The following is a 12543-nucleotide window of genomic DNA, read 5'->3' as shown; positions in this document are numbered from 1 at the left end:
GGATGGATCACGAGGTCAGGAGATCGAGACCACCCTGGTTAACACAGTGAAACCCCATCTCTACTAAAAATACAAAAATTAGCTAGGCATGGTGGCGGGCGCCTGTAGTCCTAGCTACTCGGGAGGATGAGGCAGCAGAATGGCGTGAACCCGGGAGGTGGAGCTTGCAGTGAGCCGAGATCGCGCCACTGCACTCCAGCCTGAGTGACAGAGCGAGACTCTGTCTCAAAAAAAAAAAGACTCCATCTCAAAAAAAAGAATGTCTAGAAATGTGATCTCTACTCCTGTTTGTAAAGAGTTACCCCCATCCCCAGCCTTTTTTACAGAACTCAACAGATGCAAATGTACTTAAAAGGAGAATGTCAGGCAGTCTAGCAGAAAACATAAATATAAGTTGGGAGTGGGGAGAAGATCCATTACCAGAAAGAGACAATCCATCATGGTTCCTGCAGGAGCTGCCTCTCTCCAGCCAGGGCCCAAGAGGTGGCAATGAGTACCTTCACAGGCAACAAAGTCCTGAGCAGGAGGTCCTTGCTGATGGAGTCCTTTGCTAGTAACTCTGCCCCCCACAGAATTAAGGCAATCAGACAGATTATCTTCCTGTTCCCTAGTCCACCAGTCTGTCCCCCAAGGGCCCAGGCAGATACCCTAATCTGGAAACCCTTGCATCTGGATCTACTACAGGCTAGGCTCTTTAAACAGGGAAGAGGAAAAGTCTTTCTTTCCCTGGCTTTTTTTTTTTTTTTTTTTAGTGAAGTCTTGCTCTGTCACCCAGGCTGCAGTGCAGTGGCGCAATCTCTGCTCACCACAACCTCCCCGTCCCGGGTTCAAGTGACTCTCCTGCCTCAGCCTCCCGAGTAGCGGGGACTATAGGCACTTGCCACGACACCCAGCGAACTTTTTGTATTTTTAGTAGAGATGGGGTTTCACTGTGTTACCCGTGATGGTCTCAAACTCCTGACCTCGTGATCCGCCCACCTCGGCCTCCCAAAGTGCTGGGATTACAGGCGTGAGCTACCATGCCCAGCCTTTTGCATATGATTCCAGGCTACTTCAAACTCCCTGCCAATCCAGCATAGCCCATAACAAGGCTACCCCTCCCTGATCATAATGCTTACCACCCCGCACCCACTTCCCCACAACCCCATCATGTCCTCTCCTCCCGCCACACACACACACACACACACAGAGGAAGGGGAGGAAATCATAGGAGTAGCTTGGCAAGATTGGGCCAGGTGACAAGACAGAAGCCCTAGATTTAATGAGTAAGTGCTAGACTCCCAACACTGAGGTCCACAAGGCCCTTTCCCCCAGAGACAGCAGCTGGCAGAGATACTCAGTTAGAAATCAGTTTTAGGAGGTGACAAGCAGGAAAGATTACTTCAGCTTGTGAAAGCTAGCTTAGAGGAAATAATATATACTATGCAAGAGTTCAGACTGCATAAAAGTCTAATGTACGATCATTAAGATCCACCCAAAGCAGCTAATTACTTAGAACAATGCTCATCTGGGTGTGTAAGCCCTAGAATGTTCTTTATTTAAATCACTATTTAAATCCTAGCAGTTGTAGCTTCACTTTGCCTTCAGTATATCATAATGACATTAACACATCAATCACAAGCCCAAAAGCTCTAGGAGTTAAAGAATCTAGGAGAGAAGAAACAATGTCCTCACTGCTCTTCTAAACAATTCTTCCCATCTCCCAATTTTTCATTTCTCTAAACGCCCGAGGAATAAAGATTTGTGAAAATAGCAAAAACAGGCCAAAATTTATTTTAAAGTTGAATTCTGGTTTTAAAATTATCCCACCCCTCAAAATTTCACCTAAATAAGACATTTTATATCATCAGCAGCAATATATATACCAAAATATAGTAGAATGCATAGGAGGGGTGGGGAGAAGGGGTCCAACAGTTAAATTAGAAGATAGCAACAAAAAGCACTTTTGGATTGAAGCTACAAAATCCCAGGAACTCACTGGATATTGAGTCCATGATATCAGAGAATTACAATCTGAATTTACAGAGTTTCAATCAAAAGACCATCCGATATCATCCAAGAGTGAAAATGACACCATACTCTTATTCTGCCTTAGAATGAAGTAGAATTAAATGGCTTTTTTCAAAATCACAATGCATGACAAAATGGTAGAATTAGAAACATCCAATTACCATGATGATGCCTCCTTCATACCTCTTCTCACAAATAGAACAACTGGCTGGGCATGGTGGCTCACACCTAAAATCATGACACTTTGGGGGGCCCAGGTAGGAGTATAGCTTGAGCTCAGGAGTTCCAGACCAGCCTAGGTAACACACAGAGACTCTGTCTCTACCAAAAAAAAAAAATTAGCCGGGCATGGTGGCACACAACTATGATCCCAGCTACTTGGGAGGCTGAGGTGGGAGGATCCACTTGAGCCCAGGAGGTCAAGGCTGCAGTGAGCCATGATCGTACCACTGCACTCTAGCCTGGGCAACAAAGGAAGACCCTGTGTCAAAAAATAAAAATAAAACAAAATGTAGTCCCAGCTATTAGAGAGGCTGAGGTGGGAGGATCGCCGGAGCCCAGGAGATCAAAGTGGCAGTTAGCCATGATTGTGCCACTGTACTCCAGTCTGAGTGACACAGCGAGACCCTGTCTCAAAAAAAAATTAACAAATTTAAAAAACAAAAACCTCCATGATGGCATTCCTCGAGCATGTAAAATGATTTTTTGTGATTGTGGCACACAAAGTTGTTTGTAAACGATCACCCATCGTCTTTTCCTTGTGCACAGTGCTAAATAACATCTCCAAGGGAGGCTGAGGTAGGTGGATCGCTTGAGCCCAGGAGTTTGAGACCAGCCTTCATGGTAAAACCCCATCTCTACTAAAAATATAAAAATTAGCCAGGTGTGATGGCATGCCCGTGTAGTCCCAGCTACTCGGTGGGGCTGAGGCAGGAGGATCACTTGAGCCTTGGGAGATCAAGGCTACAATGAGCCATGACTGCCCCACTGCACTCCTGCCTGGACAACAGAGTGAGACACTGTCTCCAAAAAAAAAAAAAAGACTTCAAGTTTTATCTTTTTCTTCTTTTTGCAAATTATTTTTATGTTTAGCATTACAGAGAATAGAGGCTTCAGGCATTTGTAAATTAACATGAACTTCACCAATTTTCTCAGGATAGCTAGAAAAGGAAAAAAAAAACATGAAGATCTTGGGGGGAAATTGCTACCTGATAACCTATGCATTTTTAAATGCTGCTACAAAAAAAAATGCACACATCCTAAGGAACTAAATCTACTAACCTCTACAATCAATGTGATACATGGTTTATCCAATCTTGACAAAAATCCTCGGGATCACCAATGGTACGTTCATCCACTCGTACATATGCAATTGTATAAAGAATCTATTATTTAGAACACCAAAAAAATACAATTAACAGATGTATATGCATAGCTACAATTTTAAGAAAAAAATAAGCACTTTTCATTTCTTGTTAGATCTTTGATGCCCTGCTTTGCAAATTCAGTATGAGGAAAAAAAATTATAATGACTATCAAATTTGAGAAAGAATAAGGCCTATGTCCACAAACCAAATTTACTGAGAACATGCTAATACTTCAAAAAATACACTGATAATCATTTGCTGAAGACTTAAAATCTCTAATACCAATGCAACATATTTTATCATATATGTATATGTGTGTATATATATCATAAATATATAAACTGTTACATTAGTTAGAAGTGTTTCAATTACATAATAGTTTTATAAGAAGTGTTACTAAACATGTATACATGTTTTTAGCACATTACATATGAACGTAAATGGCTGACAGACATAACCCCGGCCACCGCTGACCTCTCTTAGCACTCTTCATCTCCTTTCTCTGATTATCTTCCTCTCGCTCTTAAATACGTATACGCGTGGCTCCCAGTCAGCTGCCTGTGAACAATATGCCCATTCCCATAGCTCTACCATGAGAATCATTCCCACACTATCTCCCTAGCTTCAGAACCAAGGTTCCCACACACCCGCAATCCATGTGCCAAGATGTGCTATCTCTTCCCATTCTTAAAACAATCCTGGCCAGGCACGGTGGCTCACGCCTGTAATCCCAGCACTTTGAGAGGCCGAGGAGGGCAGATTGCTTGAGTACAGGAATTTGAGACCAGCCTGGATAACATAGCTAAACCCCGTCTCTACAGAAAGTACAAAAATTAGCCAGGGATGGTGGTGCCCGCCTGCAGTCCCAGCTACTCAGGAGGCTGAGGTCAGAAGATGGATTGAGACCAGGAAATTGTGGCTGCAGTGAGCCGAAATCACACCACTGTACTTCATCCTGGGTGACAGAGAGAGACCCTGTCTCAATAAAAAAGAAAAGAAAAAAAATCTTGTAAGTTTTATTATCTTATTTTACAGATGAGAAAACCGAGGCCTACAAGTTAGGTCCCTTGTTCAAGAACACATTAAGAAGTATCAGGATCAGGATTCAAAACTGTCTCTGATTCCAATTCCAGAGGTTTTAGCCACTACTCAAAGCAGTCTCCCTAAACAACATGGGGGCTCAATAATTCAACCCATTCATTCAACAAATAATCTTTCTGCTGAACACAGACTACCTATCTGTTGAACCTGTTCTCTCTTTCCTTCACTTTCCTAAATCTGTCTAGAGGCTACACTCTCTGTTACTCCTCCACCTTCTAGTCTCAGGTCAGATTTAGATTCATCTCTAACTCCTCCCTTCTTCAATAACCCTCATCTCATCAGCCAACAATTTCTCCCTATTTTAGGGATTTTACATTATATTAACTCCTTGCCAAATCCACTTCCACTGTCCCAACTCAGACCCTAAGTTTCTTTTTACTTGGCCACTGTGATACCCTCCTAATTAGTCTTGCTGCTCTTGATCTCCGGATCCTTGCAATCAGTGTTACACCAATGCCACCTGTTACCTTACAAAACAGACCTACTCATGTTACGCTCCTGCTTAAAAGCTCTGATGGTTCTCTACTGTCTATAGAACAAAGTCCAAACTAGTTCTGTTGGCATTCCTACAACATGCTGGTCCCAACCTATCTCCACAGCATCATCTGCTATTACATCCCACACCAAAAATAATAATAAATTATAAGAGCTTAAGTGTTTACACAGTACATTTTCACATACATTAATCCTAACAATACTATGAGTGAATCTTGTCATTCCAATTTTATGAGGAAGAACCTGAGACTTGCAAAGGTAAGGTAATTTGTCCAAGATCTCAAATCATAAAGGCAGCATGGGCCAAGTCTCAAACCACACAGCTGATCCCCTTTCCCAGTACTTCACACGCCGTAGCACCCCCATGCCCATCATAACAGACTTACTCAGCTTTTTTTGTTTTGCATAATATTTCCCTATCTCCATGTCTCAGCTCAAGCTATTTTTCCTTTAGCCTCAAATACCATTCTCATTTCTTGAGGTTTCCAAAGAACTGTGTTAGGCAGTTTACTTACCGTGCTTTGTGTAAGTTATTTACATTTGCACATAAATCTGTCTCTGCACTGAATTATAAGCCCTCTGAGGACAGCACCATACATTATTTACTCAATTTTAAAAGTCTGCTTATTGAATTGAAAAAATACATAGGCAAAACAAGCCATATAAAATGGGAAGCATCAAGGCCAGGCCTGAAACGAGAGCTCAGCAACAGGGATCAAACCATCTGAGAACACTGGCAGTGACTTCAATTTTAACATCTATCTTCTGAACAAGGTCAATGCTCCTGTGCCAACTATTCTCACTGACAATGGCCTTTATCACATATTATAGTTTACTGAAAGCATAATTCAAAACAGAATGTGGTGGGCCGGGTGCAGTGGCTCAAGCCAATAATCCCAGCACTTTGGGAGGCCGAGGCAGGCAGATCACTTGAGGTCAGGAGTTCAAGACCAGCCTGGCCAACATTGTGAAACCCCATCTGTACTAAAAATACAAAAATTAGCCAGTTGTGATGGTGCACGCCTTGTAGTCCCAGCTACTCAGGAGGCTGAGACAGGAGACTCACTTGAACCTGGGAGGCAGAGGTTGCAATGAGCCAAGATTGTGCCTCTGTACTCCAGCCTGAGTGACAGAGTGAGACTCTAGTTTCAAAAAAAAAAAAAAAAACCCCAGAATGCAGTGAAAGTAAAAAAATCAGAATGGAAATTAATAAAAAATAGAAATATCCGTGGTCACTTTTCCATCTTAACTTTCCTATTTGGTTAAGTAACTAAAATTTAAATGATACAGGCTTGCCTTGGCCTTTCTACAAAGATCAGCTTGGAAGCCTGTATTCTGGTCATTTAAGCAATTAGCTCTTAGGGGCTATTTCAGTATGGTCACAGAATCATGTTCAACACACAGCTTCCCAAATCTCATCCTCTAAAAGAGCTACCAGGATTCCCAGCACTAGCAGAGGCTCTCTCAGAAGACACCTGACATGCTGATTATCTGGCCAACTTTTGCAACTGAAGTTTCCCATGGTATGTCAAATGGTCAAATTGAGTAGTGCATCCTTCAAGATTATAGGCTGTTGCTCCTTCATGAGTTGCCTTTATCCCAACGAAGATCAGATTCTAAGGATGCCTTCTAATTATAAAGCCCAGAATACGAAACCACTAAACAGCTGACCAGGTGAAAAGTCTCAAATGCTTCCTTCCCTGTTGGAAATCTCTCAACCCACTCCTGAAATATTAACTATAATGTTAACTTTTCCATAAACTGGCAGAAGATAATATTAGCAGAAAAACTAGCCACATGTCTTGCATTGAATTTCATTTCATTTGCAATAGTTATAATCGCTCTAAGCATAAGGAAAGAAAGCTACAGGCTCTGACCTAAACTAATTTACAAACTAGATTTCAGAACTGCCTTTAACAGTCAAAACTAATGGTTTTCTTTTTTGGCAACATACCCAAAAATCTACTATGTTCTGTTCAGTAACATCAGAATTTTTTTTTTTTTTTTTTTTTTTTTTGAGATGGAGTTTCACTCTTGTTGCCCAGGCTGGAGGGCAATGATGCAATCTCAGCTCACCACAACCTCCGCCTCCCGGGTTCAGGTGGGAGTCTCACTCTGTCACCCAGGCTGCAGTGCAGTGGCACAATCTTGGCTCACTGCAATCTCTGCCTCCCAGGTTCAAGTGACTCTCCTGCCTCAGCCTCCTGAGTAGCTGGAACTACAGGCGTGTGCCACCACAACCAGCTAATTTTTGTATTTTCAGTAGAGACAGGGTTTCACAATGTTGGCCAGGCTAGTCTTGAACTCCTGACCTCAAACCTCAGGAACTCTAAACCTCAGCTTCCCAAGTAGCTGGGATTACAGGCATGCGCTACCAGGTCTGCCTAATTTTGTATTTTTAGTAGAGATGGGGTTTCTCCATGTTGGTCAGGCTGGTCTCGAACTCCCAACGTCAGGTGATCCACCTGCCTCAGCCTCCCAAAGAGCTGGGATTACAGGCGTGAGCCACCGCGCCTGGTCCTTTTTTCTTTTTTTACTTTTTTTTTAAGATGGAGTCTAGCTCTATCACCCAGGCTAGAGTGCAGTGGTGTGTTCTCAGCTCACTGCATCCTCCAGTTCCCAGGTTCAAGCAATTCTCCTGCCTCAGCCTCCCAAGAAGCTGGGACTACAGGTGCACGTCCCAACACCCGGCTAATTTTTTGTATTTTTAGTAGAGACAGGGGTTTCACCATGTTGGCCAGGCTGGTCTTGAACTCCTGCTCTCAACTTATCCCCCAGCCTCGGCCTCCCAAAGTGCTGGGATTACAGGTGTGAGGCACCCCTCCAGCCCTGATTGCCACATCTTATACACTACAGAAGGTTCTTTCTGGATACTGCGCCTGGCCCCGATTGCCACATTTTATACACTACAGAAGGTTCTCTCTGGATACTAGTTAGACACACACACACACAAAAAAAGTCATTTTGATCTTGTTATGAACTATATATTCTCCCATGCAGGACAGGAATAACACAGTAGTAGTAGGGCAGAATTAATACAAATTTTGCAATCAGAGAATCTAAGTTCAAGTCCTAACTGTCTAATGAGGGTAGCTCTACCCCTGAGACAGTACCAGTACCAAACTCACAGGGTTGTTTTGAGGATTCAATTAGTTGATACATGCAAAACAATTAGAACACACGGTAAACACACAATAAATAAACAGCTTTACTATTCTTCTATTATAATCACTGACTCAAACATGAGGTTTGTGAAAGGATAACAAATGCTAACAATAACAAGTCTCAACCCAAAATTAACCTGCCTATTTTTGGCAACTTTTTTTGTTTTTTGAAACAAGGTCTCGCTTTGTCACCCAGGCTAGAGTGCAGTGGTGTGATCTCAGCTCACTGCAGTCTTGACTTCCTGGGTGCAAGCCATCCTCCCCACTCAGCCTCCCAAGTAGCTGGGACTACAGGCGCATGCCACCACACCCAGCTAATTTTTATATTTTTTGTAGTAACAGGGTTTCACCATGTTGCCCAGGCTGGTCTCGAACTCCTGGACTCAAGTGATCTGCCCACCTCGACCTCCCAAAGCGCTAGGATTACAAACTTGAGTCACCGCACCCAGCCTTCTGGCAACTTCATGCTCAATGGTTATTACTCAAAAATAAATAAATAAATAGGCCGGATACAGTGGCTCACGCCTGTAATCCCAGCGCTTTGGGAGGCAGAGGTGGGTGGATCACGAGGTCAGGAGTTCAAGACCAGCCCGGCCAACATGGTGAAACCCCGTCTCTACTAAAAATACAAAAATAAGTCAGGTGCAGTGTCGCACGCCTGTAATCCCAGCTACTCAGGAGGCTGAGGCAGGAGAATCGCTTGAACCCAGAAGGCAGAGGTTGCAGTGATCTGAGACTGCACCACAGCACTCCAGCCTGGGCAACAGTGCGAGACTCCATCTCAAAAACAAAATAATAAACAAATAAATAAATAAATAAAATAAAAGAGAACCCTAACAGTCAATTTTGCTTCTCCTACAAAGTGTGGCAGCAGATATAACTGAAAGTTGCAGATTTCATTTAAATTGATATGATGTAAATTACTTCAAGTGCAAGGGGGAAAATGTTCATTTGAAATCTATAGAAATGCAGTTTTACCAGCTACACATCTCAAAATAACAGACCTGGGAATCATATATGATATTACTTTAGTATTATCCATATCATACAGTCATATTTTGGTCCTTACTTATCTGTTTACACATATTCTTCCTCTTCCTCAATAGTACTGTAATTCCTTTGGTGGGCTTTGGTGTCTCTTTTGTACCCAACAGCAATGATAAACAACAGTCAAATGGTTGGATTAAGGTAACATCTAGCTGAGAATCTGGCAATGCATCTGATTTGAACTGTTCATCATACACACTCTGACTATGGTGTAAAGAGGTAAGATGGCCTCAAGGATGGCTATGAGTGCATACTAGAGACTGAGGACACTGGGACTACTTTCCAGCTGCAGGACCCAGGGGACCTAAGAAGCCTGTTTCTCTCTCCATAAAGCAGCAATAATAATGTTACCTACCTTTCAGGGTTATTCTGAGGAATAATACATACAAAGCATTTAAAACAATGCTGGTGCTGAAATATTTAGGGGGAAGGTGTGTTGGTGTCACCAATTTACTTTGAAATGCATAAAAAAAGATGGAGTAATAAGTACTTAATACCACTGTACACTTAAAAACCGTTAAGGCAGGCAGGGCACAGTGGCTCACACCTTTAATTCCAGCACTTTGGCAGACCAGCAGGGGCGGATCATGAGGTCAGGAGGTCGAGACCAGCCTGGCCAACACGGTGAAATCCTGTCTCTACCAAAAAAAAATTAGCCGGGCGTGGTGGCGCACACCTGTAATCCCAGCTACTCGGGAGACTGAGGCAGAAGAATCACTTGAACCCAGGATGTGGAGGTTGCAGCGAGCCAAGATCGCGCCATTCCACTCCAGCCTGGGCGACAGAGCAAGACTCCGTCTCCAGAAAAAAACAACAAAAAAAATTGTTAAGGTGGTAAATTTTATGTTATGTGTATTTTACTACTATTTTTTAAAAAATAAAGTAAAACTAAAAAAGTTTAACAATTGGCCAAGCATGGTGGCTCACGCCTGTAATCCCAGCACTGTGGGAGGCTGAGGTGGGGGGATCACAAGGTCAGGAGTTCAAGACCAACCTGGCCAAGATGGTGAAACCTCGTCTCTACTAAAAATGCAAAAAATTAGCTGGGCGCAGTGACAGGTGCCTGTAATCCCAGTTACTCAGGAGGCTAAGGCAGGAGAATTGCTTAAACCCAGGCGGCAAAGGTTGCAGTGAGCCGAGATGGCGCACCACTGCACACCAGCCTGGGTGACAGACTGAAACTCCGTCTCAAAGAAAAAAAAAAAAAACTTTAACAATTTTTAAAAATCTACTGAGATGGACAAATGACAATGTTTGCTATAATAGTAAATATGATAAAGTTATTTGACTATCAATGATAGAATCTAAGTGGTGGGTAAACGAATGTTCACTTTCAACTTTTCTGTGTGTTTGAAGATTTTTTACAATAAAATGTTAGTGGAAGAGAACAATGCTGGCATCTAATAGTTTGCTTTTATTATCATCTACTAGTCATAAATGATGGAAAATATTTGGATAATTCTCTCCTTTTTTTTTTTAGTGGAATTCTTAAAAGCACCTTTTTTTTTTTTTTTTGAGACAGAGTCTAGCTCTGTTGCCCAGGCTGGAGTGCAGCGGCACAATCTCGGCTCACTGGAACTTCCACCTCACAGGTTCAAGTGATTCTCCTGCCTCAGCCTCCTGAGTACCTGGGACTACAGGCACGTGCCGCCACACCCGGCTAAATTTTGTATTTTTAGTAGAGACAGGGTTTCACCATGTTGGCCAGCCTGGTCTTGAACTCCTGACCTCAGGTGATCCACCCATCTCGGCCTCCTAAAGTGCTAGGATTACAGGTGTGAGCCACCACACCTGGCCAAAAGCACATTTTATCAGCATCTGCTATTTTATTATACCCATTCTAAAACTAAGAGTGGTTTATATGAAACTTCTTAACCAGTGTACATGTATATGCTTTCAAGTTAAATTATTCTAAGGTATCAACTGCAACGTATTCAGTCTCTCCTGAAGAAATACAGAAACCAAGTCCACCGATATCTGTGGCTGATGACTGACAATTTAACTGAACAAAACAAGAAGGCAAGGATTGGAATTATTTGTTCCTAACTTTCCATTAGCTACTAGAGCCAGGAAATCCCTTAACTATCAGCATCTTAACCAGTACCTGAATGTATGGAAGCACACTGCATAGACACAAATACTTCAGCCACTTCAGAATATCCAATTCTTCCACTAGTTTTGTTCCCATTCCTGCTAGCAATTCAGACTTTAATGTGTTTGGTTCTACAACAGGAACTCAGATGTCATACAGCATAGCAATTGAAAAAAAATCAGACCACCTCACACCCAACAGTATTGTTACTACTGACAATACAGATAAGTGTTGGCCAGGATATAGAGAAATTAGAACTCTGTGTATTGTTGGTGGTAATGTAAAATGGTACAACCACTGTCGAAAACAGTACAGTGGGGGCCGGGCGCGGTGGCTCACGCCTGTAATCCCAGCACTTTGGGAGGCCAAGGCGGGTGGATCACAGCAGATCACAAGGTCAGGAGATCAAGACCATCCTGGCTAACACAGTGAAACCCCGTCTCTACTAAAAATACAAAAAATTAGCCGGGCGTGGTGGTGGGCGCCTGTAGTCCCAGCTACTCGGAAGGCTCAGGCATGAGAATGGCGTGAACCTGGGAGGCGGTGCTTACAATGAGCGGAGATCGCGCCACTGCACTCCAGTCTGGGCGACAGAGAAAGACTTGGTCTCAAGAAAAAAAAAAAGAAAAAAGAAAACAGTACAGTGGTTCCTTAAAAATTTTAAACTAGAACTATCACATGATCCAGCAATTACATTTCTGGGTATGTATCCAAAAGAACTGAAAGCAAGGTCTCAAAGGGGTATCTGTACACCCATGTTCACAACAGCATTATTCCCAATAGCTAAAATGTGGAAGCAACCCAAGTGTCCATAGACAGATAGATGGACATGGAAATGTGATATATACATACAAGGGAATATCATTCAACCTTTAAAAGGAAAAGAAATTCTGACACACGCAACAACATGGATGAACCTTGAGAACATTATGCTAAATAAAAATAAAACCAGTCACAAATTCTGTATGATTCCATTCACACGAGGTAGGAAGAATACTCAAAATCACAGGGACAGAAAGTACAATGATGGTCGCCAGGGGCCGAAGGGAGGAGGGAATGAGGATTTGTTGTTTAATGGGTATCAAGTTTCCGTTTTGCAAGATGAAGAGTTCTGGAAATGGATGGTGGTGATGATTGCACAACAGTGTGAATGTACTCAATCCCACTGAACTGTACACTTAAAAAATGGCTAGGACGGGAAATTTTATGGTATGTGTACTTTTCTCACAATTAAAACAAAACATGGAACTGATCTCAGAAGGCCTGG

At 42.6% G+C, this 12543-nt stretch overlaps 1 protein-coding gene across 6 annotated transcripts in view; it reads right to left on the bottom strand.

The window, feature by feature from the left end:
- The window catches only part of ECPAS (Ecm29 proteasome adaptor and scaffold), a 124280-nt gene that overhangs the window by 109233 nt on the left and 2504 nt on the right, over positions 1-12543 (bottom strand). For 2 of the 6 annotated variants that reach the window (XM_034967977.3, XM_034967976.3), the window contains exon 2: positions 3292-3395. The exons of 3 other annotated variants lie outside the window; for them this stretch is intronic. In XM_034967977.3, the coding sequence (XP_034823868.1) occupies positions 3292-3313 (22 nt within the window). In that variant the 5' untranslated portion in view covers positions 3314-3395. Of the gene's footprint in view, positions 1-3291; positions 3396-3851; positions 3932-12543 lie in introns of those variants that run through there. One more of the 6 variants, XM_055117735.1, reaches the window with a different exon arrangement.

Source organism: Pan paniscus, chromosome 11, assembly GCF_029289425.2.
Source record: "Pan paniscus chromosome 11, NHGRI_mPanPan1-v2.0_pri, whole genome shotgun sequence".
Taxonomy (NCBI): Eukaryota; Metazoa; Chordata; class Mammalia; order Primates; family Hominidae; genus Pan; species Pan paniscus.
Note: the sequence above shows the minus strand (reverse complement) of the source record. Positions and strands in the feature narration are given on the sequence as shown.